The sequence below is a fragment of the Melospiza melodia genome, chromosome Z (genome assembly GCF_035770615.1).
Source record: "Melospiza melodia melodia isolate bMelMel2 chromosome Z, bMelMel2.pri, whole genome shotgun sequence".
Classification (NCBI taxonomy): domain Eukaryota; kingdom Metazoa; phylum Chordata; class Aves; order Passeriformes; family Passerellidae; genus Melospiza; species Melospiza melodia.
The window spans coordinates 44,418,312-44,442,583 of record NC_086226.1 but is presented as its reverse complement, the minus strand read 5'-3'; the positions used below and the strand labels follow the sequence as shown (position 1 = coordinate 44,442,583).

Below are 24,272 nucleotides of genomic sequence, written 5' to 3'. Positions count from 1 at the left end.
GCTCCTTTATTAAGAGAGTTTAGTGTGAGATCTCAAGAGCCAACTGTTTCATAAAGCTTGCACTAACCTCAGTGTTTTCAGGATAAGGATGTTTATTTTGGCTTTTTTCTGCTCCCTTTTTATTAAAAAATTGTGATGACACATTTCTGCCTATATTAAAGCTAAATCCAGCACCATTCAAACCACAGAAGCTTTGAAACTGTCTTTTTCAAAACTTTTGTCTGATGTTACTTACACAGTTTTAAGTAACGAAAAGATTTCCATGAGGTCTACGTATTCTGGAACTTGAAGCAAAATCAAACACCACTAAGGTTCAACATTAAAAAGGTTGGGATCTTATTTCTCTGTTCTAGGATAAAAATCCCATAAAATATAAAATCCTTCTGCTGGAGAATCCCTGTCAAACTTTCATCTCACTATGCCAAGAACACCACTGTATTTAGAACCTAACATGCTGGATCTGTAACTCGTTCTTTACAACTAAAAGTATCAGCTTTATTTTTTGTTACTCATTACTTTCCTCTGTTTATGAACACTAAGATATAACAGCTTGGCACAAACAGTGAAGTAGAGCAGGGCTGAAAACAGGAAGAGCAACAATTTGAGGTTAATTGATGCAGAAAACATTGCATCATACTGGCCGTATGATTCTTGGTTGAAGTTAGTGCTACAATTCTTCTGACAGAGTAACTGAAACCATAAAATGGTGTGTTCTACAAGCTTCTGAAAAAGATGCTGGAAAATACTGACTGCTCATGCTGAAAGAGATACAGCCATTCAGTCCTAGGGTGTATACATAAGACTGGCAGTATCACGACAAGAATGCATTGGCAGAATTAGTTAAGCAATACCTGACACAAAAAGTAACAGCTTTTCTGTAATCAAGGCCTGAATTCTGGGCATGGCATCACACCCAAAATCACTTCATGGTGCTTTACCTTTATAAAGCAAAAGTTGTTAAACCAGTCTTCTGTGAGATCACATCCCTTTTGGCTACTTTCCTCTACAAACTCAAAGTAACAATGCAAATGCATCATGAAACTAAAACAGGTAATACTCTGAGTGCAATTATTTTCCTCTGACTGATAATCATCAGGAACGTATTTTAGGTGCAAGTCAAAATCCTTCTGCCTGGCAGACTCTCAAGGTCAGTTATTAAATAGCCTTGATGTTGTGAAGAGGGAAGAAGTCTCTTTCTAACTGCAAAAGAGATGTCCTACCCTATACTTTTTAATAAATATAATTCATTATCTAAACAGAACACTCGGGAGGCAATTTTTGAAACAGGTATACATTTTCCTAATTGGCATACTTCTTTCCTAATCTTGCCTGTGACTTTCTTATTCTCTTCACTCTTTGGCTGTCCAGACAAACCCATCATATTCATAAAATGTGCTTTTGCTGTGGTTACTAACTCTTCAGCCTTTTGGCTGTCTCTGTTCTCTTCTAACTTTCCTTTTTTTATAATAATGAAAACCTTGAACACAAAATTGGTTTCACTTTAAACTTAAATGGTTTCCTGTGATACTGCCACTATGCTTCACTAGTTCATCATTGGGGTAGAATTAAATAATTCTTGGGTTTGATATTTGTGTACTTCTTGGTAATACAGCCTTCCCCTGGAAACTTTGTTTACACTATTACCACTACAGTAGCTGATTGCAAGGAGTTCCAGTTAAGGATGTGAAAAACAAGAATAATTTTAATCTTGTTATTCACTCTTACCTATATTCACGTTCTTGGAGTATTTCAACAGGATCCAGTCCTTGTGGCTTCTGGATAGGGCTGATGCGGTTCTGCTTCTGCTGCAGCTGGACAATGGGTGAAGATTGTCCCGGCGGGGGCTGTGGTACAGAGGGCCCAGGCATGGTGGCAGCAGGCTGGGCGGCAGCAGGAGCAGGAGAAGGCCTCCCACTAGGAGCTGGTGCTGGAAGCTTTTGTTGTGCATTGGAGACGCTCATATCTGGGGCTTGGCCTGAAACATGAACAGTACTGATTCATAACACGAAATATGGAAAGCAGGAAGAAAATCAAGATGGCTTTCTGAATACAAGATATGAAGGTAAGGTAAACATTCAAAATCACCAGAAAAGGCACACTGAGATTACATTCTGTTTTTGAACAGGCATACTAAAATGCAAGTATACCATACACTGCAAGAAATGGCCAAAAGAAAAACAAAACACATGAAATTTTATAATGAATGCCATTTCTTTTGCTATTTCTGTGGACTTTTAATTCTAGTGTCACCAGAAATGAAACAGCTGTAGAACTGACTTCCTCCAAATGCAAGACCTCATTCTGCCTCTTGTTCACTATCCTTACCATTAAAAGAAAGCATCTAACCACAACCTAGCAACAAGCAGAACTAGGTCTGATTTCAGACCTCTACCAGAACTTGATAACCATGTGAAAATTTTTCAACTGTATTCAGAAATACCTGCCAGATATAAATAGCTTTTTTTTCGCTATGATCTCCTATAAATTTTATTTAATTAAAATATCAGAAACTCAATTATTCTAATCACTTTGAAAAGCAACACCTCCGTTAACATGAAAATGGTACCTGTCATTTACAGTCCCTAAAGGTCATGGACTTTAGAATTTCATTGTGACAAGTTACCCATGCCTTCAGATGTTCACAAATTCACTGTTAACAGACATTGCTAAAATAAAGATACTGCTTTAATTATCTCAAGAGTCATAGTCACTTAAGCTAGGTAAAACAACTGTAAAGTACACCTGCAATCTTGCAATCAACCTTGATTCAAACCAATCCTGAAATATAGAGAGATCACCATTTGTCATTCACACATCTGCATCCAACTCCAGAAAAGGAACTTGAGCACAAGCTGTAGATTCTGTAGGCAGCTACACTGCATTTCAGCTTATAAGAAGGAAGAAAAAGCAAGCCCATCAAAAGCCTCTGTGCAACCTCAGTTCTCAGGGAATCGGGGAAGCTGAATGACTGCAATGAATGACAAATATATTTGAAGACATGGGGGAAAAAGTTGCAGCGTTCATTTGATCTCAAAGATTGCACTGATCCTTCAAAGCAATTTGATTCCAAAAGAACAAAATATACAGAAGGCAACAGCATAATTCTACCATGATTTGAGAACTTCTTTTACAGTAGCAAAGGTGAAAGACAAGCTTGCTACAATTAAGTATACTCAGAACATAAGTTATTAATTTTTATGCATGTTCCTCAGAAAACATACAGATTTCATTCTGATTGTAAAAAGGTGCTTCATGTTCAGTCTGTCTAAAAATTGCAGTAATTTCATGTGGGTCTCTTCCATATGAATAAAAGGTTATACTCTCCTTGATTAAAATCTTAGACACAGTAGAAGTTACAACATTTTTCTTGCACAACATTTTACCTTTCCTTTTTACTTTTCCCCACATCCTTTTCCCACTATACCTTCAGTCCACGTTTTAGGGGTAATGGCAGTTGTATGTCCAGGCATCCCTGGTGCAGCCCCTGGTCCAGCAGCAGCACCACTCATTGCATGTAATCCAATACCTGCAATTTGACAGAGGAATAAAATTTGCTGAAACACAAACTATTTCCAAGATTCAAAAATCATTGTTTTCTAGCATGCTAGTCTATTCAGGCAAGTAATGCTTTTCTTCTTTAAGTAAGGATTTAAGTAGTTTTTATCGTTAATACATATGAAAGTAATACACATACCTAAAATCATGTTTCATGAAAAAACCCAACTTAATTGGTAGCAAAGCCATATCCACCAAAATGAAGTGAACAGTGACATTATTAAAACTTAAGAAACAATATCATCTTAACCCTTGATTCTAACACAAACTCAGTAATGGAAGTGTTCAGAAACTAACAGGTTCAGGGTGTTTAATGTAAGAGTTTTCTTAGGACCAAAATGTGCTTGCTTACCTTACTGCAACATCTATCACCATTGTGAGAAAAAAGTAAGCACACTTCCTTTTTCTTATGTTTTGCACTTAACAGCACACTACATGTGGTTTATTTTCCAACAACCTAAATAATCAGTCAACTTGATCCAGATTATTTATCTACTTTCCTGCATAGCAACAGGAGACTGAAAATTCACCGTAAGAAAAACAAGGGGAATTGCTATCAGTAAAGTACAATTAACATTCAAAAACTGTCAAGCATACCAAGACAGACACAGTACAGCACAGTGAAATAACTTCTATTTCAGTTATTAGTATTCTATTTTGACAATATCCTATTAATAACAGATGTGTTTCATGCACTTGCTAAGGCTTAATACAGGTCCAAATTACAGCCCTGCACAGCACCCATTTCTTAATCTATCACAGGCAGAACTTCAAGAATTACCTGAGCAATGACTTTTACCAAAGACTCACTTACCAGCCTGCCTGTTGAAGGCACTGGGAGGCTGCTGCTGCTGAATGCCAGGCAGGGTTCTCTTGCCCTGGACAGCAAGCTGGAGGTTTTCTGGCAAGGGCTGACCCCTAGCCAGCATTTTGTATGCTAGAATCTGAGCCCGCAGCTGATGCAGCTGTGCAGGGCTGAAAGGGGAAGGCCCTCTGTTAGGCTGATTCATAACTTGTGGGTCTCCTGCTATAATGGGTCCTGGCTGACTGGGAGTCATCTGAGGTGGTGTTGGACCTCCTCCAGACATTGGACTGGACACATGTTCTGGTGCTCCGAGTGGAGATGGATGTGGAGACATATAACCTAGAACAGGTAGAAGAATCATAAAGTTACCACTCTGCTAGTTAAACCTGAATTTCATCCAATATTTTAACAGTACATAAAGTATAAAAGTATCTCTCTCAGGTCTGGATAGCTGTAGCATTTTCTGTGAAGACAAAAGTGCAATCCAAAGTTCCCTGCAATATCAAGATAGACTCAGGAGCTCTTCTTTAAGAAGAACTACAGTTATTTAGTCCAATAATTCCTAAGTATAACAATTACCTATATATTTGGAGTAAGACAAACTAAAACATGAAATATACAGAAGCCTGGGGATATAGTGTTATTTACTAGAACTATGGAAAAATGTTGCTTTGTAGAACATATGGAGTGAAGTCTGCCTAGTTTATAGCTTAATAGCCTAAGTTTATTTTGAGGCACATACATCAAGTAATATCCATTCACTTCCACAGGCCCTCTTTGCCAACGCTCACCAACATATAAAAGTAGAAATAATTGGTATTCACTTTCCGCACATCTACTCTTTAGTTTATACAGATTAAAGGTTTGAGCCAGACAAGGTACGTTGAATACCTTTTGCCGTCTGGATACTCAACAACTTGGAACATCAACTGCAAGCACAAAAATCACTGTCTGAAGAAGCTGCTGAAGACTATGTCAAGAGCAATCACAGTTCTGAAATGAACAGCACTTATATCTTACTATACCGCTTGAAAAGTGGTTTTAATTCTGAACATTAATTACACCTACTACATATTTTCTTGAGCTCCAAAAAGCACAACAGACACCTAGTTTTTGGGGATTTTATCCACCAAGAGTGAAAAAGAGGTAACAATATTTACTCACTTCGCTCTGGTATTGTGGAACACAAATAATCTTCTCACAAATTGGAAAAGTCTAAAAAAATTCATAAAAATCTAAAACTCTTCTGGCTCATTTTCATATTCCATGTTTACAGCCAAAGATCCTAACTCCAAAGAACATGATACAGTTCATGATTCTGTGACACCCAAACTACTCTTTTCCCAATTTTCCTGACACTTTAAAGTGAAACAACTTCTATTTCATCTATATGTAGTACAGATCACAAAAGAAATTTTGCTCGCTCTTTAGCTTCACTTTTCCTACTGACCCTTCAGGAAAGGCCACATAGGCAAAACCGCAAAGTAATCTCCACTGTTCATTCTCAACTCTGGGATGACAGGAGCTGTAAGTCACTAGAACTTTAACCAGTAAAGAGATCAGAGTGCCTAAGAATTGAAACTTGTGCTCAACTTAAATAAAGGTTGTAAATGTATGAGACAGAAGAATAAGAAGAAAGGATTTCAGTTTTCCTAAAAAAACCCCAAACAAAATGAGATAGAAGAACAGTGGGAAAAAGGGGATTTGTGATAGGAAAAGATCAGATAAGACAGAAACATTCAAACTAAAGATGATGACCATGGGAAAAGATGATGATTTTGGAAAGAATAAGAGAAGTTATATAGTTCAAGAGAAAAATGAGGGCAGAAGTTCAAAGAAAAGGAAGAGACATTAAAAAGTTAGAACTACTGGAGCTATATACTAGTTCAATATAAAAATTGTCTATACATCCCTTGTTGGTGATAAAAAGCATGATAAATAACTCAAGTTTATTCCACTTATCCATAACTTACTTTTATCTTGTTATTATTTTAAGAGAAGAGGGTAAGCTACAAATCCCTCTTGCTGAGCACACTGCTTAAAAAAAATACCCATCACACCACAACAAAACAAAAAAATATGCAACTGCATTACTGGTTTATACTACAAAGTGAGGTTTATTGCAATGTTTATCCATTATTATATTTCTAAATCTCAGGTTTTACTTTAAATGGCACCTAACTGGAATGACATTGTTTTCAGAACTGCTTTTGAAAAAACGGTTTCTGTCCCTCCTCAAGTTATACTGCCCAAGTTTTAAATTCCTTAATGACTGATATGTTTCAGACTCAAAACCTTGAAATGCATCTGGACTACAAAGTTTAGAACAGTGGTTTAAGATGTTGAATATTTGTTTTCAGTCCTGACAGTTCAAGCTGCAAAGTCTGTGACTAAGTTTTGCAAAGAGGAGTTTTCAAAAGCAGACATTTTTCAAAAAGCAGACAGAGTTTTCAAAAGCAGATCTTTCCAATTATGAATTTATTACTTGTACCTTCTCTCTTACTCCAAGTTCTCTGCATTAGCATTTTTAATAATGGAAAACTGTGCTTGGCAAGAAGAAGAATAAAAACATTCCATGAAGTCAGGAAAGAACAAAATCCTTCTAAACTTATTGTAAAGATGCTAAAATGTGGCATTTACACAATGTAAATTTTGTGATGCTATATGAAAATTTTTCTTTAATGTGTGAAAATTTTCATATTATGATAGTGAAAAAAAGATACAGTCACAAGCCTGTCCCAATAAAGTATTTATACTACTTGCTTTTTTCCTATCCTATTACACATAGACTCTAACACAGATAAGCATGCACATGAGAACATCCCCTAAAACTGTCTCACCATAAAAGGACAACAGTAACCTACACTTCTGAACAACACAGAGAATACCAGGAAAGGGAGGCCAAACAACCCTGTCTGTAATTTTAAACTGCGGTAATTTCTAAGCTTTATCAGGTTTCCCCAGATTTTGTCTAACTGAGCTCTGAAAACCTCAAATGACAGTAACTCCTATTAACTGTAATGCTGGATTTCCTTTCGCTTAAGTCCCATCAGAATTTCACTTACACAATTTGTAAACATTACTTCTCTGCTTTTACTGTGCATCTTTGAGGAGAGTCCTGTCTTTCCCATAGCCCTTCAATGGTTTATAGAAGAGGCTTCATCAGAAGCCCTTCTCAAGTTTTCCTAACTGAACGCATAATCAGAAACATATTTAATCCCACTTTGGCATCAACTTGTTCAGCAAAAATACAACACAGCACATCATAAACAATGTATATTCTTTACAGTATGAACATTGGAAGAAATCCTAGTTCTAATGCTTCTCCAAGTACTGTTGGAGGGCAGTGTGTACACAATGTTTCTGCTTTAATTGTTTTTTGTTTCACTTCAGATAACAGAAACAATAACATCTTTCTTTTCTGTTTTAAAGCTGGAAAATCAGAGTGCTAAAAATTTAGACCCTTTTTTCAACACTTTTAATGCTATAATGAAATGGAAAGAACACCTACAAATTAATTCAAAAACCTAGTAAAGATACAGAAAAATCTCAAAATTTTAGCAGTCCAAACACTGGAATGTTCAACAGAGGTTTTGAACTGCCGCTAAAATTTACTAAGTCTTAAACAACGAAAGTGCCTGAGGAACATATAGGTCAAATCTTTATACTAAAACCAACAGAAAAGGTATATTTGTACTCAAGAATATGACTGTAAGAAGATTTTTGGATTTGGAAGGTATAGACAGGATTGAAGAAATAATAGCTGTGTAACTCACTGAACTATCACTTCAATCATCAATTGAAGTTAGCTTAAAAAACAAAGAAAAAGAATCAAATACACACACACAGGACAAAAGCACAGTGTTTTGAAACACAGTGAAAAGTATGCCCATGTCAGATTGAGGCTACAAACTTTCCTAAGGCAAGCAAACATAAAATTTCCCTCTCAGTAGTGTGGCCAGGGTCAACACCAGTTACTGTGAAATTGAACAAAGAAGAAAGAGAGGTCATGTGTGCAAGTAATTTACAACTAGGACTGAAGAAATAAAACTGTTGAAAGGTCTTACACTGGCAGACAGAAGAATTAGGTGGCAGGTCTTTCCTCATCTTTAAAATTCTGAATGAATTCAGAAAAGGAAATGCAACTAGTTTAAGAACAGTAGGGACAATGAACATTACCTCTGAAGCAGCAGTATATTTGTGAATTCTAGAAGTTAAAAAATGGCATGTCTTTTTAAGTCCAACAAATACTGCATGACTAATAAAAAGTAATATAGATCAAGTCCCAGAATGCTAAATTCCTTCAGCCCTTATGTTTCCACTTACAAACAGCAAGAAAAGACAGCAGAACAATTCAAATTTGCCTGTATTTCACTACTGTATCACAGTAACTTCATTTAATTTTTACAAATCACAGAAAACCACAGAAACTGTTTATTCCAGTTCATTTACATATTTTCATGAAGTTTTTATAATACAAGTATTTTATTTTATATAAATAATTTGCTTGTCTTTCAAACTTCTATCCAATCCCCTTCAAAAGTCAATTCTAACCATGATTTTAATCTGCTGGATAACATTTTTTTACAGTAAATGTCATACTCCTCATATAAATACTGAAGAATTCACCACAGTTCACTCACAGCGCCGGAAGACAGTTTCTAACCAAATTCAAAATCGGAAACATGTAGTAAGCTTACTATTTCAACAGCTAAATATGAAATTGGAGCAATGCATTTTCCACTCATTTAACCTGTTAGCATCAAAACAAAGGCATTGGCACTAAACAGGAGCATCATTGTACATAAGTTCAAGAAAAGAGAATCTGTCACCAAAACTAGCCAGGAATGTTACCCTTTCTCCAATTTGGCAGTAAGACTGGAAGGAGCAATTGCTGAGGAGAAATATACCAACTCATACTATTTTCTCCCATATATTCAGACTTCTGAAAATCATCCTATTGCAGTACACAATAAAAATGTGATGATCTGTCTGAGCTAGTAAAACATTCTTTCTGCATGACTCGCATCTCACTGAGCACCAATAAAAAAATAAACAGAGAAACTAAATAATAAAGTTGCATACCTTAACTTAGTAACTACTGTTGGTTAAAAAAAATGCAAAAATCTCAGAACAGTAATTACCATACAACCAGTGAACAGGCACTTAGGTAAAATGAACCAGTTCTTGCAGATTTAGCTTTCAAATGTTTCTGATTTGCTCATAATTCATTTCCCCTCAGAAAAGGATAGTTAATTATTTCCTAACATAAGAATCATTACTTCCAAAATTCTGTATCAACTTTCTCTTCTTCATTCACAACTGTATGCTTGATTTACATAACCATATCTACAACTGCATGTGCAGTTGTCAATTTACTTCTAATTTATCATGCACATTTGTAAGCATATATTTTATAAAAAAATCTTGCTTTTGCACTTACATACAAATACTTTTCCCTCTTTTACAAAATTACTAAAAAGAATTAAAAAGACTGCTATTGGAACATCTGGCATTTAAATGAAAACTCATTTTGTGACCACTTCCCATTGTAAACTGCATACAGAAGGACAACAGCCTATGGATTCATCACAAGTACTCCACCCAGATTTCTAAGTACTGAAGCATTTTATGAAGACTATCCACCTTGCCATTGTCAAAAACTTTAAGGACATTGTTTCCCAGTCTAGCTTACCAGTCCTTCTCAGAATCTTGGAGCCCATGAACAGGCAGATTTCTGTCAATGAGGGACCACTACAGCTACAATAGCATACCTAGCTTTTCCAAAACAGACCAGCGACTCTTGACCTCTAAACAAACTTCTCCCTTTGGTCTATGGGACAGATGACAAAGACATCCAGTGCTGATTTAGCTTTTGTATGATACAAAACCTTCCACAAATACTTGGGCAATCCTTGTTCCAAAGGTTAAATATCTTCATTAAGTAAAATACAGCTATTGGAACACATTTTGAATTCAAATAGTTTGCAGGCAATTTTGCAGATAGCAAAATACACTGGTTTTTCTTTTTTTTTCCTTTAAAGGCTTCATCAATTACAAACCCTTTTACTGTCTGGGAATGTGCAGACTGATCAAGTATTCTTTTAACTCTCTCATCAGACAAATTAAAAAATGGAGCTTAACATTCTCTAGGATAAAACAAACACACTCCTCTCAGCAGTATAGACTGCTTTTTATAACACAGTTTATACTACTACACAGCAAACTACTTCGCTCCTCGACATGCATGGCTCTTGGCTGTACTAAAACCTGTGCTAGAAAAATAAGTACATTCTTCTCAGATTCCGATGAGCCTTTGTAACTAACTTGTTTATTATTCACTGCTAAACCTCTGTGTTATATAAAATTTTTATTTGTACTGACTTCAAACTTTTTTCCAGATCATAAATACCTTGAACAGCACTCAACCAAAACAGACTTCCAAAAGACTAGAAAAATCTACAATTGGATGATCATCTTCTAGTTACAGTTAAGTTTATAATCTGTCATTTAATTATCATAATGTATTTAATGCAGATTATATTGATTTTACTTAGTGATATCTTTGTCTTAAATCACAGTATCATACAGTAACAAGCCAAGGAATTTTTACGACTCTACCAGGCAGACAAGGTTGTGTCAATCATCACGCTACTGGCTTTAACAATGCACAGAGAAGCCCCATACGTGGGCTAAGATCATTTTTCCTGACAACTGTACAAATACTGTATCAGACCAGTTGACATTTTAACGAAGGAATTTAGCTTATGGCTTGCAGAAAAATGACAGGTTTGACTAGTATATAAAAATAATATAGTAGTATCATATTTACGTAATATATAATAGTAAATTTGTCGGGCTAAAAGCTGACTTTATGCAATTCAGATGGATTTGGACAAGCTCAAGAAGTGTGACAACCTGAACTTCATGAGGTTTAACAAGTCCAAGTGCAAGGTTCTGCACAAAGGTCAAGACAAACCCTAGTATCAATACATAGTGGGGAATGAAGGGGTTGAGAGCAGCCCTGCTGAATAGGCTTGGGGATACAGGAGGACAAGTAGCTTGACATGAGTTGTCGTTGTGTGGTCACAGCCCAGAAAGCCAATGGCGTTCTGGGCTGCATCCAGAGCAGGGTGGGCAGCAGGGCAGGGAGGGGATTCTGCCCCTCTGCTCTGCTGAGACCCCACCTGCAGGGCTGCATCAGCTCTGGAGTCCCCAGCATGGGAAGCACATGGAATTGTTGGACAGGATTCAGAGGAAGCCACAATGATCAGAGAGATGGACCAGCTCTCCTGTGAGGACAGGCAGAGAGAACAGAGGTTGCTCCTCCTGAGAAAAGCAGGTTCCAGGGAGACCTTGTTGTGGCCTTTCAATACTTGAATGAGGCTTAAAAGAAAGCTGCAAAGAGACTTTTTACAAGGACAGTACCACAGGACAAGGCGGAATCATTTTAGTCAATAAATTCAGACTAGATGTAAGGAAGACTATTTTTTTTTTTTAATGAGGGTAGTGAAACTCTGGCCAGATTGCTCAGATCAGTTGGTAGATGCCCCACCCCATCCCTGGAAACATTCATAGTGACTTTCACTGGGGCACTGAACAACTCTGAACAATGGGGCTCTGATCTTGTTCAACATGACCCTGTTCACTGCAAAAGGGAACAGAGACAGAATGACTTTTAAAGGTCCTCATCCAACCCAAACCATACTATGTTTCTATGATTCTGTGATTTTTCCAGAAAACTGTTCTTGAAGGTCTGAATTACAGCCAACATCCCAAAGACATAAAGAGAGACAATATTTATTTTACCTACAACAATATTTAATGACACACGGCCATTCTTCCTAAGCTCTCAAATTAATGGGGAAATTTAAAGCAATCCCTTTCCTGGGGTTTTGAACTTATTCAGCTACTTTCCCTCAAATGCCCCCCAAAACCATCAATTAGTGCATATTTATCTACTTCAACTTGAGGACTACAAACAATACCCATGAAAAAACCAGACCTAGAACTAATGAGGTATCATTTTCTACTTGACACTTACATTGTTAAAAATTGTACACAACCGTGTACTGTAAGCTCAACTATCAGACATCCATGAAGAAGTGAACGTTATAGTAAGCCTTGGTTTCTACCACACCCAATCGAAGATTCTGTCAGGACTTCAAGAGTTACCAGGCATCCTCCCATGGATTCTCAGAGAAGTCATTCTGTCCTTTTGCCATGAGTGTGGGCATGGGTAAACTGTCATTAACCGTACTGCATATTTCCAGAAAATTTGTAAAAATACAAGTGTGCTACTTTCTCTAATGTTGTGGGAAATCAGATAAAAAAATATCTAATAGGCTGACAGGCTATCAAGGAACCTGGTTTTCTACCCTGGACCTCAACACTAATGGCAAAAACCTACAAGTCTAGTAGATGGGACTTTGCCCAGCAAGTATCAGAACAGCATCAAGTGCCATCACCACTTTTTTGTGGAAAAGACAGTTGTGTAAAAAATGGAGACACAAAGTCAACGAAAGCTAAAACAGTCCTCTATAATGTCAAAAAAAGTATCTGGAATATTAGAACATCGGGAGACTTTTTTGACCACTTCTTTTAAAAGCCTGCTCCACATCATAACTCTAGTAATCTCTGTTTACATTGTAACAGTTGCTGGCATACAAAAAAAGGGAGTTAGGAATATGTAGTATCTATCATGACAAAGTTACCATCAATACAATCAATCATCTTTTTACAGTGCAAAATAACCTGGAAATTTGACCTGAGGCAGCACAGAAAAGGAGAAAACAACTCAGAAGCTATTTGTATTTGAAGCATTTGCAACCTATGCTCCTGCATTTTCAGTACATAATGTATGAACTGTCCCATCTTCATCTTTAGACCAAATGCTCTTTCATTTCATCCTAAGCAGAAGTGTCCTCTAAGTGCAAAGACATGCAAAATTTGTCTCCCAGATGATCATGCTTACATTTTGGTGAAATGAACAAAAGAGGAAGTTTTACCTAATGAAGAACTTGTCTCTGCAAAGTCAGTTCTATTTTACTAAATTGATACTGAAAGGTTTAGTGGGAAAACATTACTTTCTGGGTCCCAGACTGGGATACAGCTGGCAAGTTACACACTAGAGTTTCAGTCACATACCACTGAAAAGCACAAAGAAGTTCAGGACCACCTCCTAACAGATCTGTACAGAGTGTGTCACACCAAGAGTCTAATTTCATTAGGGATTCTTCAAAAGTTGTTGTAAAATAATTAAGCATGCAACATAGAAAGTTTTGTCTGCTGTTGAACTTATTAATACTAGCAGGTGTTTCTAGTTAAATCTCCAGAATACCAAGCTGCTCATAGAATGCATGTCCTTTTATGTTCCAACCTACAGACACAAAGAAGGCACATAGCGATATGTTAAAAAGAGTTTCTATCTTCTGGCATAAAAAACATTGGAAAGTACATTGATCAGCACTTGATGATAGTAAATCATATTAAAATGTACTTACATTCACAGCAGCCACATAAGATAGTAAGTAAGTTGATGGGTTTTTTTCTTTAGAGATGCAAACTGAAATCTGTGATAGACTTGCCCCAGCTACAGACTTGAACCTTAGCTTTTCTCCAATACATGCCTAATGGATCCTCCAGCAAGCAAAGCAATTCAGCTATTTGCCTTGCTCTGTTCAGCTTTTCCAAACAAAGCTGAAGGGAAATAACTGGCAATCTGTGATATGGAATGACAGGCTCTTTGTGGAACAAGAGGCACCAAAATCATAGAGCATGCATAGTATGGATAAACCTTGGCTATGCTGGTCCATTGGACTCTGAGGTGGACCCATTCCAGGATGAGGAGGTCGCATACTCTTCATGGAGCCACAGTGAACATCTTCAGCCATTCCTTTTTCATGCAAGCCATCCATAGACTGTGAAAACAAGATAAGTATTTAGAGAGAGATAGTATATAAATCCACTCTAAAAATATGAATGACTAACTCAAAATCTAAACTAATACATGAAGAGGAAGAACTTCTTTCAGCAGTCATTCAAAACAAATAAAACACAGGAACCTCTGCCCTGAAATCACATATTTAGGGAACCACAGAACACTATTAGACTGCTTGTCCCTTGTTTCCTTTTTGCCTTTTTTCCCTGTATGAACTTCTTGGCAATGGCAGGGAGGCAAACTGTCCAAATAAAAACACATAACCTGTATTGGCGTCATATTACAAAGCAGTGTAACATACACTAACTTATGAAAGTAGAGCCTGTGGCTTAACTTGAGTTATTTTTAGCCCAAACTTTGCCCTTTCAGTCACTGCTTTACTGGAATGTCTCAACATTGTTTCTCTTCAAAAACAAGGGTGACACTGCAGGAAGTAACAAAAACAAGGATAGGCAGTCAAGGAAGGGAAAACAATACTTGTGTTCCCTACAGCGCCTGTCCCCTCATACACTCCTCTAAAACTAGAGTTCCCATGGTACTTCAGACACAGAACAGTTCCAAGTGCCCTCCTCAGAGAGTGTAGAAAATATAGCCTGGAGTCTGAAAAACATGCTGAAGGCATTCTGGGCACTGAAAAAGGCTCCATAATAAAAACTGAAGAGTTCTGAAAGTGAAAACAAGGGAAAAGTAACATTGGAAGAAAGATGTCCCAAGAAACAATGAAGTTTTCCATGAAAGCAAAACTTCTATCATATTCCTAACTACGGAAAGGATTAAGCTAATTAACTTCTAACTTAGAGCTCTGTAAGGCTTTGCATTAGGAAGGAAGGGACTGGAATCACTTAGCTCCCCTCTACAGAAATACACAGCTCTGTCCCACTCTAACACACACATGCACGCACACTAAATGCTGCTCTTGCAAACACTACTGCGAATGGAGACCTCGTGGTCTGTTTTATCTAAATGTATCTAAATCTCTTTATTGAGACTTCTTTTAAAAAAGAGACTAAAGATAACTTATTCCAGTGGAAAATGCAGGAAGCTAATTAAACAAATGTGCTGGAACCTACATCAGCTCATAGAAAAGAAGTGTCACATTTCTTATTTTTGAGTAATTTGTTGCACATGACTAAATTTCAACAAAACTAAACAAAGGTCACCCTTTCTACAAAAGAAAAAATAATTCTAAATTTCAATTTTCATAAACACTTCACATAAAATTTTTACTTTCAATTGCAATCATCAGATTTGACTGAAAACACCTTTAAACACACAGAATTTTTTGTTGTTGTTCAGCATTTCTTAAGGATTGCACTATCATTTTTTCTTATCAGAAGTTTGAGTTAAAAGGAGGAAAGTTATAGAAAAGGAAAAATAAAATAGATTTTTCATGTTTCACTAAATCATTTAATTATCATGACAGTGTAAAAATGTTTGTGAAAAGAAACTGTATCAGAAAAATACACACTACTCAATAAGCTATTTTTAAATACAAGAACTTGGGCTATGGTGCAGAAATGTACACACAGATGACTGACACATTAAAAATAGTTCCACTTTGCGAACCAAGTAAATCCCAGTGCCCTTTTCTGAGGCATGAAGATCCCTCCCTCTCTCTTCATCCCTTCTTACAAAGACAGCCAGTGCAGAAGTAAACTCTTGCTTCACATTCTGTCTGCATGAGCTGACTATTACAGAAACCAAAACACCTATAAAGCTGGATGCATTGGTATTTTGTCATGGCATGTGCTGGCTGCCATGGTATCTTTATGGCCACCAAGAGGAGGAGACTTGCTGGTAACTTGATCTGATCTCCAGAACAGAAGTCTCTAGCTGTACATTTGTGGCATATGTAACTGCAGGGATGGGTTTCACGGCACTAAAAGGTGGCAACCATGAAACCTCTGGGAACGCAAACAGTTTGGGTGGGAGTAAGAAGGCACAGAGCATGCATTCATCAGAAGTACCAGCATAAAGAGCATGGGGATGGAGTTGCCAGTTAAAAAAGAGCCACAGAGAAAAGCAAGTATGTGGCCTTTGACAGAGGAATTTTTTTAAAAAAAAATCAGTCAAGAACAGAGAGGTAATAACATGACTATGGAAGAAAACTTTTATTCAAGGCATGCTTCTTTGGAGATCATTGATCAAAAGAACGGATTTTTGTAAAGAAAGTATTATTAAAAAAACACAGCCACAAAAACAAGTGTAGCAAATTGAAATGCTTCAAGTCTAATGGAGGAGAGACTACACATATAGCAAGAAAGGGGTTTGCATCTGTGTATTTACTTATGTGGTGAAAAAACTGAAAACTAAATTTATTAGAACGCATAAATCAGCTTTTTACTAGCAAAAATACAAAAGATGAAGGTGGCATGAACTTCTGTGAAGTCAAAATTAGTTTTAATGATTGCATAATTGCAAATGTATGCAGAGACTAGCACATACAAGAATGTATTTCATACAGAAGAACCTCTACTGGCTATGAAAAAACCATATACAATAGGGAACACAATTCAGCAGAGGACAGCAGTGGCCTATAAGAACTGAGGAATAGTTATTTTTGGTAACTTTTCTAAATCACTGTATAGTTACAGAGCTAGAGGATAACTCTAAATCTATGCCACAGGTTAAAAATTACAGAAGGTATCTAAACACAATGTCATTTCTGTAAATTCTTCAGTCCTCTCTAAGTTATTAAAGCTATGTTCCACAAAAACGTTGTCATGATAGGTAACTTATATTACCAATAAAGCACTACTACCACAATGGGGTACCCTTTTTGTTTTAGTCTTCTAATATGACAGAACAGAAGGGAAACAGGAAGTTGCGACATATTCAACTTAGAGTAGAAATTACAGTTTTGATTGGTCCCCATAAGTAGGAAATAAGTACTGAACAGGCCAAATAAACAATGCTTATAGAAAAAGAATGAGGGATGAACTTCAACTGTAGGCTACCACAAGCCTATAGATTTGGCAGACTTACATAATGTCTAATGCATAAGGAAAATTTTGCCTACAGTGCTTTTACTCTGAATTTAGCAACTAAGGTCTTCTCATAGATGCATCACAGTTTGACCTATATTCAGGTAAACTGTGACATTACAGCATCTGGGTTTTTTTTTTTTTTTTGTTTTAATCCACCTTTTTTAAAAAAACATCAAGTAAAAAAACCTCCAGCCTTAAAATCAAAGACTGAGTACTGAGACTAGTCTTCTTGTAGACCATACAGCTTCTAAAACAACAGAATTACAGAAGGCCAACACCAGCGTGTTGTCATGTAACTGCCACATAACTACACAGCATAACTGAATGCATCCCTGCATTCCCTGCAAGAGCTACAGTCTGACTGTAGCTCTCGCAGCAGGAATTAGTAGTTTTTGGCCACCAATTCTATTAATCTCTAAAAAAATCACAAAATCACCACTGTGCATTAGGTTCTCTGTTGATTTTTCAAGGTTGGCAATACTTCCTTTCTTTTCTACTAATGTACATATGAACAACAACAACAACAAAAAGCGGGGAACATGCCTACAAAAGTTGCATGTTTACAGAAATACTTCGATTCCATTGTCTAATCTATTACCCAATAACATCTGAAACAGGAAACCATTTGCTGTCAGTTTTAATGGAACAATCTGAGTGAACAACTAACGTATTTAGTAAAAACTACTGTATTTCTGAAGACTTTTTTCTCTCCCTCAAATTTTATCTCACTCACCAAAACCAGTAATATTCCCCATGACATCATTCTAATTATTCCAGTCAGCAGTCATTTACAGTATATCCCATTACAAATTCACAAAAGAAGTGATTATGCATCAGGTTACAATTAAATGGAAGAGAAAATAAACCAAGAGCTCATAGTACTCCACCCATCCCTCAAGAGAGCACCATTCAACTTAACAAGCTACAACGTAGTCATAACATCAGAGGTTAAGCAGCTAAAATCATGTGGCCCAGCTAGCACATAAGATAACAGAAGGCTGCATCATAGCATCATAGTACTGCTTGAGATGGAAGGAACCTCAAAGATCATCAAGTTCCAAACCCCTTACAGTGGCAGTCTCTAGACCAGGTTGCTGAGAGTCCCATCCAAACTCACCTTGAACACTTCCAGTGAAGGGACATCAACAGCTACTGTAGGCAACCTGTTATCATGCCTCACTACATTCACAAGAAAGAATTTCTTACTAGTATCTAATCTAAACTTCCTGTCTTTCAGTTGGAAACCATTCTCCCTTTCACCTGTCCTTGTAAAAAGTGTTTCTACATCTTTCTTGCAGGCTGCCTTCAGGTACTGGAAGGCTGCAATGAGGTAATTTCAAAGCCTTCTCTTCTCTAGGCTGAACAAACCCAATCCTCTCAGCCTTTCCTCACAGGAGAGGCGCTCCATCCCTCTGTCAGCTTAGTGGCCTCCTCTGGATGCACTCCAACAGGTCCACGTCATTCCTGTGCTGGGAGCCCAGAGCTGACGCAGCCCTGCTGCCCACACTGCTCTGGATGCAGCCCAGGACACGTGTGGCTTTCCAGGCTGGACATGACCATGGCTTGGTCATGTCCACCCTCTCATCTACCAGCACCTTCAAGCCCTTCTCAGCAGGGCTGCTCTCCATCTTTTCATCCTCATCCTGGGCTGGTACAAGGAGCTGCCCCAACCCCAGTGCAGCACCTTGTTAAAACACTTAAGATTCCCATGGACCCACTTCTCAAGCTTTTCCAGGTCTCTCTACATGGCGTCCCATCCTTCAGACATTGTCTGCACCACTCAGGTTGGTATCATCTGCAAACCTGCTCAGTCCCCTTGCCTATGTCATTAATGAAGACATTAAGTAACACTGGTGCCCATACAGACCCCTGAGGGACACCACTTGGCACTGGTGTCCATCAGGACTCTGAGCCATTGACCACTACCCTCCAGGTGTGACTGTCCAACCACTTTCTTACCCAACAGTCCACTCATCAAAACCATCTCTCTCCAATCTAGAGAGGAATGTTGTGGGGGACTGTGTCAAAAGCTTGATCAATTCAGACTAAAACCAGGTAACCTCGCTCTTCCCCAGAGGAGCTTCTATGCGGATGCAGAAGAAAAGTAAGTCTAGGGCAAGGAAGGTAGCAATGCTTTCTTTTAACATCCTTCAGCTTCCAAGTATTACTTTCACAAGATTCTCTGAGGCTGTTACAGTTTGTCCATTTAGCAGGATCCCTGACAGACTTCTTGAGTATTCCTTCTTAATCACAGTTGTGATGCATCCATGATACAATTCAATAAAATCTGGACCTATATTTTGCTGGAAATTTGGTCGACAGTCTTTAAGAAACCAGCAAGAAATGCAGTTAATTTACTGCTTCTGTCAAAACTGCATTATGTAAACTAATAGTAAATTTTCCCATGGAAAGGTCTTCTGGTTTCCAAGTGAATATACAATCTTTAATTTTCATAACAACTGTTCTTAAGTAAACATGCTTTAGGAATTATGATTTATTAATAAAAATTTGTTTCAATCACTTTTAGGTATTGCTTGATCTTTTGAATTTTTTAAAGCTTTTTGCACAATATTATCATTTGTAAGCTAGTCAAACATCTAACACAGTTGTTTCACTTAAGCGTGTGACTTTTAAAAGGAAGAGTTAAATGCCAGTGCATACATAAGTATCCCACAGAGCAACTGCAAAACTGGGACACTTCTGGTGCAATCCCCCATTTTTACTGCATCTCATTAAAAAAAAGTTATGATATATCATGGCTTCAAAGTCAGCATATTTTATTTAGCAAAAATAAAATGTTTGTTTGGTCCAGCTACAGGTGGCTGACCAGCTTTTTAATTTCATGAACAGCGCTCCAGAAAGACTTGCAAAATAATCTAAAGGCACCCCTCTACAGCATTTCTTATATCCTTCCAACAGTTATCCCAATACACTATTTCTGGAGTTGCACAGAAAAACAGACCTAAAACCTCATATAGACTGAAAATTAAGTAAGATTTTATTTCACTTTTTATTTTTTTCACCTGTATCAAATCAACAGACCGATTTTCTAGGTTAATCACACACATGTGAAGACATGCTGGAACCTCAGAAGTACAAATGTAAAAGACAACAGTAAGCCTGTTGCTGGTAAAAAATAAAGACTTGTGAAATTACAGTCTTTATTCCATTATCAGAACCAAGGTATAGAAAAGGTAATTTACTGTAACTATACTGAATGATCATCATTGAATAGGCTAACCAGACTCTTTGTGGTACATTTTTCAAAATATTTCAATGCCACCTCAATGGGAGACCTTCTGCTCTGGCTCACAGAACCTTGTGAGATGTTCTCTGAAGTCCCTGAAAAAATGTTGTGGGATGACATTTGTTGGTTTGTTTCTAACTATACCATAGGATTGACTGCCCGATATATCAGTATAACAGGATATATCAATTAAAAACAATGTGTGAAGTATTCAGCTGTTCTATGCAAAATTCCTGGGGCTACCTCCTTCTACAGGTACAAGAAAAATGGAAAGGAATGAAGTGAGAACCCTGTCTATCAAGTCTGGTGACAGAGTTCTGAAAAGCTGGGCTGTAATTGACCCCACAAACAAAAAAAATGCCAACTGCAAATGTCTAATCTGGCTAGCAGCTAAATCAGACACCTCAAGATTCAAATGCAAAGGTTATAGCTACTGCACATACTGACCTCTCAGAGATTACAGCAGGTCAGTGCAAATGGAAAGCTGGATCACAGCCTCCTTCACGTCATCTAGTCTTTGTGTTATTACAATATTTTTAGTTCTTCATGTAAAATATGGTGATGTCACGTCCCTACTGATTGGATACTCTTTTAATGAATGAAACTGATCCGTACGTGAGAGCGTCAAAATGAAGACGTAATTTCAAGAGGAAAATTAAAACATGCTTCTCTCACTTTAAAACAGTTTTTTATTGTAATTTTCTCTATGTGCATATAACAATTCCCAGTGTAATCAACAATAGCTGCCAAAATGTTTTCAATATCTTGGCTCTGTAAGCTGTTACTACATATTTCTGAGTAGAACATCACTGCAATCAAAATTATTCCGGGTTCTAAATCTCTGGTACACAATCAAACAAAAATGACAATACGTAAAGAAACTGTACTCACAAAGGAATTTCCACAGAGGCAAGTATTTCCTCAAAGCAAAAAACATTAATGATAGTCTAAGCACACAGTCTAAGCACACACAGTCTAATTTTAAGTATACAACAATAACCACAGAAGTACAATTATTGACATGTTCTACATGATAGGTCATCATGATACGTCGTTCTACATGATAGGTCATCATGATACGTACATGATACATCATGATACTCCATCTTCCTTTGTAAGATGGAGTCCTCATAAAATAACTTGAAAGCCATGTTTTTTAACCACATTTTCAATATGGAAGAGTAAACAAATTTGTAAAAGAAATCCTTTAAGGTGGATTAAGATTGTTTTGGGGTTTTTGTTTTTGTTTTGTTTTTTTTTTAAAGAAAGGAACAATTATTTCATTCAAAATTAAACACCACCCCAGAAAAAACCGCATGCTACATCCACATAGACAAGAAAAACAAAAAAAAGTGCTTAGAACGGTATGCCCTAAAGTTTTAACACTATCATTCATTTTTTTCTCCCTAGTAACATCTGTCTTACTGAAAAGGACAATTCACAAATTAACATTTCCAAACTACTAACTATACCCCAAAGTAGTCTACTAAGAACAAGGAAGCTGTGTTTCATCTGATACAACAATAATCTTTAGTAAGAAAGAAAGAAGTAAGAGCATAGCTAAAGTTCTGCAGGTGATGTATAGAAGCAATTAAGCAGGTCTAAATGTGCAGTTTAAGTGGAGGAAGTAGGGGAAAAAAGGTTCACTTGTAATAAACTATTACCTTATGCATTTGATGCATGCCTTCCTGTGGATAATCTGTAGGCCCCATTGTTGGCATTGGATGTGGGACACTGGGCGGACCAGGACTTGGCCCCATCATGCTGTGAACGGAGCCAGGAGACGGCCCTGGTCCTGGGCTAGGTCCCAGAATCGGTCCAGGTGAAGGTCCTGGTCCAGGGGAAGGACCAGGATGAGGCATGGCGCCAGGGTCTGTAGGCGTGGACATCTATTTTCTGTCTCCTTTTCAATTAGCAGAATAGCTCTAATAACAAAAACAAAACAAAACAAAAACAAAACCACAATTTCTATGTGACATTAGGGGTATGGCAAAAAATTTAATAAAATCAGTTGTTACACACACACACACATACACACACACATACACATGTACACAAATACACATGCAAGCTGCCACCAGCAGAAAAAGGCTTACACAGTCCTTAATGTTGCTCATTAGCTTGACCATCCTTATAAAAACCCACTAGAAAGATAAGGATCCTGATAATCTCTTCAGTTTCTGGACATTTGTATGGTACCCAACACAGCAGCTGGTGTGCTATGCGAAACATCTATCAGAAAAACATGAACTGACTTGCTATCACCAGATGTGCCATGTGGGCCAAGCACAGCACAGTAGTTACTAAAAGCAGGAAAGAGAGCAGGACATCTCTGTAACCTATATGTTAAAAAATCTTTCCCTAAAGAGCTGTGACTAGCCTGAAATTTGCACTTGTAAAATTCATGGTAGTAGAGTGAAAACTTTAAAAGGATTATTAAGACTATTTTCAGAACTTTTTTTTCACTTGCCCATGAGCGCTGAGACATGGCTCCACCAGCCTGCCCTGGAGTGGCGGAGCGGGCAGAGCCAGCAGTGACAGCGACGGGTTGGAACATGGCCTCACTGCCCCCAATCACTCCCTGCCAAGGCAAACAGCTCCAGTGTGGAGCCATTGACTTCAGTGAGCAGGGCTGGAGCCAGGGGAACCACAGGGGAGCACTGACACCCACCTGGGACTGGCAGCTTGCCCTAGAGCAGCCGACCGGGCATGACTGCAGCCAGCAAGGATGGCGGCTGCTCCAACTCTCTCAAATGGGGTCCTAGTGAACGTGACCAGGGCACACCGGCTGCGCTCCCATATGACCACTTGGGAGCAGCCAACAGAGGCAATGAACAGACACAGTAGTTGGAGAAGAAGGGCATTCTCTTATTAGTGAATGCTCCCTCAGGTATGGTTTTCTGACATGCCGCAGAGTTCATGCCCCCTGAACTCGCTGCACCAGCCACGTCAGAAGCCTTCAGCCAGCTAGACTATCCATTGGTAGATGAAGTTCTTCAGGACTCAGGCTGCCAGGAGTGCCTGATGCCTCTCCATAAGGCTGCAGCTGACCATCACTCCTGTCACAGAAGATGTGTTATTTTAAGTGAGCTGTTGCCAGGTTAAGGAGCCATGGGTGAAGTGAACAGCCTTTGCAGTACTTGTGAGAATGAGGGAGAGATTGACAGGCTATTCTCAATGTCTCACAAGTCTCAAACCTCTACTGAAGAGAAGATGCAGGCAGACTCAGAACCCTACCAGGCAGGAAGGCAGAGGTCTCTTGAACACAAACACTGGAAGCTGGCCATTGGCCACACTAGCCAGAACACCCTTCCTCCTGAAAATGTGAAGACAACAAATAGGACTGGTACCATTTACAAGAGGTATGATGCCCTGTAATGGGCCGGACAGTCAACTGATGAGGTAGACAAAGGTCTTTCTGTGATGGGGGAACCATCTGGAGTAAGACAGCCTGCCACTCTCACCATGACTGCCCCTGTTAATAAAAAGGAAAGAGTAGTTGATATAGGTGACTCCCTTCTTAAGGGAAGTCCGCTGTGCAGAGCAGACCTACTATGCAGACCAGACCCAAGTCACAGAGAAGTCTGCTGCTCCCCAGGGCACGTGGGTCCAAAATTGGATGTCATCAGCAGAATCTGCTTTTTTTTTTTTTTTTTTTAACAATAGCATACTGATACCTGAAGGTATGTACCTTTTGCAGAGTGGAAAAAGGGCTCTACCACAAGAGCTAGCAGGGCT

General features: G+C 38.1%; 1 protein-coding gene across 5 annotated transcripts in view; it reads right to left on the bottom strand.

The window, feature by feature from the left end:
- SMARCA2 (SWI/SNF related, matrix associated, actin dependent regulator of chromatin, subfamily a, member 2) overlaps positions 1-24,272 on the bottom strand; it is a 119,435-nt gene that overhangs the window by 83,804 nt on the left and 11,359 nt on the right. For 4 of the 5 annotated variants that reach the window (XM_063180831.1, XM_063180832.1, XM_063180834.1 and 1 more), the window contains exons 2-6: positions 22,199-22,459; positions 14,157-14,280; positions 4,370-4,699; positions 3,425-3,526; positions 1,726-1,975 (exon numbers count right to left, since the gene is read on the bottom strand). In XM_063180831.1, coding sequence (XP_063036901.1) covers positions 1,726-1,975; positions 3,425-3,526; positions 4,370-4,699; positions 14,157-14,280; positions 22,199-22,423 — 1,031 coding nt within the window. In that variant the 5' untranslated portion in view covers positions 22,424-22,459. The remainder of the gene's footprint in view (positions 1-1,725; positions 1,976-3,424; positions 3,527-4,369; positions 4,700-14,156; positions 14,281-22,198; positions 22,460-24,272) is intronic. The other variant, XM_063180835.1, reaches the window with a different exon arrangement.